Source organism: Scophthalmus maximus, chromosome 6 (genome assembly GCF_022379125.1).
Source record: "Scophthalmus maximus strain ysfricsl-2021 chromosome 6, ASM2237912v1, whole genome shotgun sequence".
Lineage (NCBI taxonomy): Eukaryota > Metazoa > Chordata > Actinopteri > Pleuronectiformes > Scophthalmidae > Scophthalmus > Scophthalmus maximus.
Window position 1 is genome coordinate 3,376,514 of NC_061520.1, and position 8,487 is coordinate 3,385,000.

Consider the following 8,487-nt stretch of genomic DNA (forward strand, 5'->3'; position numbering starts at 1 on the left):
GATAGAAGTTAGATAGATAGATAGATAGATAGATAGATAGATAGAAAGTTAAATGATAGATAGATAGATAGATAGATCGATAGATAGATAGAAAGTTAAATGATAGATAGATAGATAGATAGATAGATAGTTAGATAGATAGATAGATAGATAGATAGATAGATAGATAGATAGATAGATAGATAGATAGAAGGATAGATAGATAGATAGATAGATAGATAGATAGATAGATAGATAGATAGATAGATAGATAGATAGATAGATGATAGATAGATAGATAGATAGATAGATGGAAGTTAGATAGATAGATAGATAGATAGAAAGTTAGATAGATAGAAAGTTAGATAGATAGATAGTTACTTTATTTATCCCCAGCTGGGAAATTCCGGTGTAACAGCAGCACGTTTCACACAGCACATTTTCAAAATATATACAATATTTACACAAATAAATAAATAAATAAAATATACGAATTGCAAAAAATATAGAGAATAAGAATAATATATTGAAAGAATTTACATGAAATAGTAACAGTGGAAATACTGCAGTAGTACAATCATGACCCTGGGTTAAAGTATGACCTGTTATTATATATATATATATACTATAATTTAAAGTTTAATTTAGTTATTTCTGAACTTGTTCACTTCTGTTTATAGCCGGTTGTCTGTCTTGTTCTGTATTGTGATTTTTTCTTTGACAATAACGTTCAGGCAACAGCAGTTGTCTGACAGCAGTGGCTTATAGTGTATCATCCTGGTGAAGCAAAGAATATCAAATAAGTATCAGAAATATTTTTTCTTCCTTTGGGAATTTAATTGGCATAAAACTGATGAAGACATTTTGTGTCAGTAATGAGGTTTCCTCGAGGTTTATTGTCGATATTAATATTGATGTATACATTAGTAAAAGAATTCAATAATTCTGTGCGATTGACTGAGCAAAAAAATCCGACAAGATGAAGAAAATTTTTAAAGAATTACATTTTCTTTGTACAGTTGGATTTATAATTTTAAAAAAATATGACATTCATAAGATGTGACATTATGGCCACTTTTGTCAAGAACCATGTTATGATCATAAACCTTATTATACTGTAAGAAGGCTGTGAAGCGAAATGTAATGTTTTTTTAATATTTATATATTCTGTTTTTAATATATGTTGATATTTTTAATTCTCTGGGTATCAACGGTTGTGTTGCAGCTATTCGAAGTTAAACAAGTCCAGAGGATGGGACGAATTAAAAGGTCTGGCCTGATGGTGGCGCTCGATGCCAAGTCAGAGGAAATCCCCACAGCCTTTATAATTTATGCTGACGGCAACAGGAATGCAACTGAACCGAAATTCATGGCGATCCATCGAATAGTTTTTTTGCAAACATCATAATAGTGGAATTCACGAGAAAAAAAAGTCGTCAGGGGTTTGTCACCAGCAACTGTAAAATATGTCATAGTGATCCATCGCATTTGTTGAGATATTTCAGTCTGGATCAGGTTGGTGGACGAACTGACTGATCCACACAGAGAGCTCAACATGTGGCGCTCGCGACTGGAATTCTTTGTGTGCAACAGAACGTATTGATATAATAACATGTCGTTTTTATAGACAAAAGTCTCATGTTATTAAAATGCATGTGGATCCGGGCCCTTGTGGGCCGGTGACATAATAACTGGCCCACCACTGTTGTCAGTGCTGCTGGTTGTTGTTGCTGTACAGTGTGTCGTCTGTTGTCAGAGGAGGAAGAGGAGGAGAGGATGAGGAGGAGGAGGAGGAGGAGAGGGAGGGAGGGGGAGGCAGTAACAGCAGCAGCTGTGGATCAGATTTCAGCTGCTAAAACTGAAGCGGAGTGAACCATCCTGCTGCGGGGAGCATCTTTCTGCTCAGAACAAGCACCACATCCAACCTGAGGCCCCTGCAGCCCGGCGTGCGTGTCAAAGTAGCTTACACTTACACGTAGAAGGGATAATTCTAAGAAAATGGTCACATTGCATTGATATGAATGGGCTGTGATCAAACCTGCAAACACTGGCCACCCCCTCGCCCCCTCCCTCTGGTACACCCCTGTGAATGGATCCTTCCATCTCTTTATCCAGGCTCTGAGGAGGAGGCAGAGCCACAGTCAGTGTGCTGATCAGAGCCGAGTGCACCACAGCTGCTGGCCCCCTAAAACTGAGAAAAAAGAGAACAGATTTAAAAAAAGAAATCATCAGCCAGAAGACGCTTAACACCCCTCACAGCAAGCTCACCTCAGTTTACTAATCAGAGCTGCAAGGAGCTAAATTTGACTTTGACAAGGGGTGAAGAGGACAGATTTAGAGACACAAGAGGAGGGGCGTGACAGGGAGCCGGCCGAGCAGGCAAGCTGCCACTGCCAGGGGAGGAAGAGCAGGCTATGCACCAGCCAAAGCCAGAGGTCAAGAAAAAAAGTGACAGAGTAGTGAAAAGGTAGACCCTGGGTGAGGACGAGGTCACTGGTTGATCTGAGCCAGACAGACAGAAAACCAGCCTCTCTTTGTTGCTCTGTGGGCCACCGAGTGGGGAAGAGGATGTGAACGTGGGACAGCAGGGAGGAAGGGAGGCGACTGCGAGAAAGACAAGAAAATGCTCTCAGAGATGATGTGCAGGAGGAGCTGCCGGCAGCAGCAGCAGCAGCAGCAGCAGCAGCAGGAGCAGGATGGGAAAGAGGCTCCACAGAGGGACGCTGCCGGCCGCAGGCAGCGCGCCTGGTCCAAGGGCTGCAGGGGGCGCCTGCAGGGGCGGAGGACAGGGGGGGGAGGAGGGTGGTCAAGGGGGCGCAATCACCAGCACCCTCAGCGTCATCACCCTCATCACCCTCATCACCCTCATCACCCCGGACACGTCCAGAGGCCGGCGATGTCGCTCCGGCCCGTCAACGTGAAGGGGAACAGGGTGAGGGGCATGCGGGCCCCCAAGAACACCAACCAGTTTCTGATGCACGAGAAGTACCAGATGCTGCACCTGCGCTCCGACTCGGTGGGGAGCGACAGCGGCAGCAGCGGCTCCGACAGCGACACGGAGCTCACGGACATGGACTCGTACCTGGGCGTCCTGGAGAACGCCAGGGGAGCGCTGCTGGACAGTCCCAACCCACACAACAACTCATGCACCCCCCCAGGACAGATCCTGGTACTGCACGGGGACGGCCTGCGTCTGCACGAGGACAGCCTGCGTCCGCAGGAGGACAGCATGCAGTACTTCCCCTCGGAGGACGACCTGATGCAGAGCCAGAACTTCATGCAGAGGGACTTTGTTGAGTTCTGTGACATCCTGTCACCCTGAAGGGAAACTTTCAGGGAGCCATTTTGTTTTCCAGCAGTGTTGCGGGGTCAGGTTTGTTCTGCTTCATGCTCGCCGGAAATAATGAATATCCACCTTACTAAAGTCATTTAGCCTTAAAAGTTGAAGGAATCTGCCCACAGACTGAGATCATTCCATTAGTTTCAGCAGGAAGAAAGTTTTTTTTTTATATATTTTTGAATTTATTTTTCAATTAAGTAGAATTTTCTTAACATTCCTGTAACTATCGGCCTTATATGTCTTCTTTTTTTTAGATACTGGCACTGATGTTTAGAGAACAACAAGGGAAACTGAACTGAACGTGGCATCATCTCAACCTGCTGGCAGTTTAAGAAACAACTTTAACGTTAAGATTAACTGATATTATTACGACGGATGTTTGTTTTTTTGTTTTGTTTTTACAGTTCATGTTTGGTTATGTACAGTGTGTCCGGGTGCTGTAAAGTGCTGCCCCCTTTTCTGTTGTTGTTGCCGCACACAAAGGAAGAGGGGCTGGGTGGTGGGAGTGAGCCCTGACGGCCAATCACAATCGAGCTGTCTGGTTTTTACGCTGCAGACGATTGGCTGATGCCAGACTGTCATTATTAAAAATGAATAATAATAAAAAAGCCTTTCACTGTGCATAGTCCAAAAAAACCCACAAATAAATATCTGATTGATGTAACAATCTGAGTGATTGTCTTTGTGGATGATAAATGAGTGAGTGAGGGGGTTTTTTTTCCAAAGTGTCCGAGGAGAGTGAGCAGGGGCAGTGTGTCACCGAGTCACCAGGGCAGATCACGGTGACCGAGCCAAACCATGACAGAATCAATGCTCAAGTGATCCTAGTGGAGCAATGAGGAAAAACCATTACTGCACAAAAAGAAATTTGTATTTTGTGTTGCGTGATGATGAAATTAAACAAAAACACACTTTCACAAAACATGACAATGAAGAAGAAACGAACAAAAAGACACATTCACATGTCACGACAAAAAAAAAAGAAAATGAAACCTGACAACCTGACAGTTTTCCTCGAACGCCTCTCGACGTCTTACTACAGCGGATTTGATAATATTACTTACACAATTACATAATAATCACACACACACACACACACACACTCACACACACACACACACACTCACACACACACACACACGCACACACACACACACTCACACACACACACACACACACACACACACACACATCTCCATTCCTCGGGTCAACTGATCCACATCCTGGCTCCAACTTGCTGAAAGGATTTCCATCCAAAAGAAGCAGGTATTTTATGAACTATGACTGTTTGAATTAGCTCCGTGCGTCACACTGAACCTGCACTCGACTCCTGTTTGCACAAAACGTCTATAAATAGTCTATGGCCGGTCACAGTAGGCATTCTGAAATGTGCAATGTGCAACTTAATACTTAAACCTATCAGCAGTTTTAAGCCATTTTTACGATTTAGGATCACACATTCATACGTTTTTTTTTTATTGTAATTGGAAAATATAATTCCTCCTCATCTTGTTTTCTACAAAGCAGTCTGTTGCCTCTTCAGCAGTACATGGAACATGTTACATGTGATGTAAATTCTCTTTAAATTTTCTTGTAACTGGTGTTATTGGCGTTTTGATGAAGCAGTTTATTGAAGGATGGCCCCTTGAGATGAACCATCTCGTTTTCAAGGGGGTCCAACATACAACGGAAAATACAGCGTACAAATCACATACAACTTACATATATACATAGGTAAAGTCTCTCATTTACCGACTCTACCCTGAACCCACAACTCTCATACAGAGATTAGTAGTAGCAATTGTAATAATAATTACAATAATAATACAATTATTAAGAAAAGTAATAATCATAAAATAGTAATGCTCACAGAACGAAGTTCAGATTGCAACAGATGTATTGACGAGTAGCTGCTTTGCAACAGGACGTCTTGAGAAAGGATGAAAGTGAGTTCTTGAAGATGTGCAGTGGCTTAATAGTTCCAACGTGAGCTGGGAGAATATTCTGCAGATTTTATTGGTCTAGTCATGAATTCCAGACACACGGAGATGGAAGCAGGAAGGAGGAGGAGATCATTGTTGCAGCACACAGAGCAGTTGGAATGGATGACATGGAGTGAAGAGGGCCGGGCAGGGCGCTGGGGGCCTCTTTGTGTGTTGGTCTTGAACTAATCATGGAGGAACGGGTCAAAGTTGGGATTTCTCCTCTGCCTGGCCTTGTGACGTGGGATGAACGAAGCACATTATCAAATGTGTTGTGATGATATTATGTAATGGCACGGTACAGTAAATGTAGCTTTAGCTCAAGGCAAGTGTGGCCGGTGTAATCTCTTTTTCTTCTTCTATATATTTATCTATAGTCACAGGGACGATGCATTTTAATCGAAACCCACTGTGAATGTGCCAAAAGCGTTCATGCGCAGGCGTCGGCTGTCTGTTTCTGGTTTAGTGGTTTGTTTTTGCTTTTTAGCGTTGGTTTGTGATATCTGCTCATGGTGGATGCTTTATTAGGAGGTGAAATTGTATTTTATCACAGCGGCAACATCAGAGAGCTACGGAAGAGCGCTAGGGCCAGTCATGAGGAGAAAAAAGATTTCTCTTTTATTAATGAGTGGGAAGTTTAAAAAAAATTAATTTAACATTTCCACAAAAAAGCCGAAATGACGAGAATAAAGTTGAAAATTGTGAACCGGAAGCACTAGCTAACGCTAGCTGCTAACCACGTTGTAAAGTTGCGACATTATTGTTGACAGGCTGAATCTGGAAGAAGCGACGCGGTGACAACGGGTGATGAACGTCGACGTGTGTCCCGACACGATAACGTTCACCTGCAAACAACCGTTCATGAATTTATAGAGGCGCGCAGTTAGCGAAGTTAGCGTAGCTTCGCTAACGCTAGTTAACGTGGACGTGTGACAGCTGAACTGGAACCACAACACGGACGTTTAGGGACATTTCAACTTTAATCTCGACCTTTTGACTTTAATCTCCACATTTCAACTTTATTCTCGACATTTCCACTTTAATCTCAACATTATTCTCGACATTTCGAGTTTATTGTCGAAATGTTAAATACATTTTAAAAATCCTTCCCCTCATTTCCTCTCTCTTATGCCCGGCCCTTGTACTCTTCTGTAGAGAGCAAACAAAGAGTAAGACAAGACAGAAGAGGCCCCTGATACCAGAAGGTTAAATAAGAATAAGCTGTTTATACAGCAGCTATTTACATGGAGGATAGGCCCTGCTGCCATTCAGGATATTACAGTTCTGGGAGCGTTGTGGAGCGAATTGCACTAAGTTATACCTGTTCAGTGTTATCCGCTCAACAATGCTCCCAGGACTGTGATGTCGTGACAGAGCTGGGAAGGCTCAGTGGGTCACACCGCTGACAGAAGGCCGGGGTGAAAAGCCTTTAATGCTCGACGATTGAAAGTCGCTTTGGACAAAAGCTATTCAGCAAATGAATGGAATGTGATGGCTGCAGGTAGAGGAACGACTTCCTGCATCACTCGCATGCAGGGGAGGGCTTGGTGGCTGTCCACAATATGTCGTAGTTTGGACAGTGTCCCTCTGCCAGAGTCTACAACCAGCTTCACAACCAGCTGCCAGGTGGTTCCTTCCCCCATCACCTCACAAAGCGGCTCACCAACTCCTGGTATTCTGCCCCAAGTCATCGGAAAACTTCTGCAGGTGACAGGACTCGGAGTTAATCCTGAAATCAGAGTGCAGAGAGAAGTAGACAGCACCGTCCGTGACATTATGGATCACAGATTACATGTAATCTGTGATCCATAATGTCACGCTCTCCACAATCTTCCTCCTCTCCCTCATCTTCCTCCTCTCCCTCATCTTCCTCCTGTCCCCCATCTTCCTCCTCTCCCCATCTTCCTCCTCTCCCCATCTTCCTCCTCTCCACCATCTTCCTCCTGTCCCCCATCTTCCTCCTCTCCCTCATCTTCCTCCTCTCCCCATCTTCCTCCTGTCCCTCATCTTCCTCCTCTTCCCATCTTCCTCCTCTCCCTCATCTTCCTCCTGTCCCCCATCTTCCTCCTCTCCACCAGCGCAGCTCAAATCATATTCATTCTGCTGGGAAAAAAAACCCCCCACTGGTCTGGAGGCATTAAAGAGCCTCACTGACATTAGGTGTTTGCAGACATTTCTGGAAAGTTTACTCGACGTTTGTGTTTTCACATACAGCCCCTCTGGAAAATTTCGGGTAAAATGTCCGGTTCTCAGTGCACGTCTGAAAGGAGCTTCCGACTCTCCACATCTCAGGAACTTCTCTCGGGCTCAGGCTTTAGGTTTCAGGCTCTGTAGCTGAGGCGGTTGTGTCCAGTCGCCTGCTCCCTCCTGACCTGAAGAGAGGAGTCGGCGCTCGGGGTCAGGATGCCGTTCCTTAGCTGCTGGGAGTTGCTGTGTCTCGGGGGGGATGGGTGGCGACTGACAGGGGTGGACCTATTGAAAAACTGGTTCAACTTATTGGCCCTGTCTGGTGCCCTGAAGGCCTCCGTCTTCTTCTTGTTGTTCAGCAGGGAAGCAGAGCACCACTAAATATTATCGGTCAGGTGCTCAGAGCCCCCCTCGGCAGGCCACCGGCTGTTGGACCATGGTTTTTAAAGGAGGCCTTACCATAAAGTAGTGGCGTGACATCAGCACAACAGGTCAACTTTAAATCTCCTGACTTTGTCCGGAGAGTTGCTGCAGATTTCGTCGAGGTCATTGCGTGACCTCTGAAGCCTGGAGCTGTCCGGGTGTACCTGGTGTGGTAATCCACTGTAGCTATGTAGATAATGAATTCACTTTTCTTTTATTCTTTTTAGTGGGTGAGCGAGGCTCTAAATATAGGACGTTCAATATTCCAACTCAATTTCTTCGGGCAATCAAGTCAAACCTGTATGTGTGTGTGTGTATATATATATATATATATATATATATATATATATATATATATATATATAATGATGACTTATTAATAATTCAATTCATTCATATCATTACAGCGAGCTACTCGTACAAACCTATGGCAATAAAAATCCTAAAAGCCATTATCTTATGAAGAGCGAAGTGACTTGATGCCAGCAGCAGGTCTTCCCTCCTCTGACCGACCTTTGACCCGTGGATCAGCTGACTGATCTCATTTGCTACAGTTTGAAATCCACACATGTACAG

At 44.1% G+C, this 8,487-nt stretch overlaps 1 protein-coding gene across 1 annotated transcript; it reads left to right on the plus strand.

The window, feature by feature from the left end:
- Positions 1-2,104: 2,104 nt before the first annotated feature.
- wu:fb55g09 (coiled-coil domain-containing glutamate-rich protein 1) lies at positions 2,105-3,983 on the plus strand. Its single transcript, XM_035632106.2, has one exon. It carries the CDS (start codon positions 2,603-2,605, stop codon positions 3,299-3,301), a length of 699 nt encoding a protein of 232 aa, XP_035487999.2. The 5' UTR covers positions 2,105-2,602; the 3' UTR covers positions 3,302-3,983.
- Positions 3,984-8,487: the final 4,504 nt, after the last annotated feature.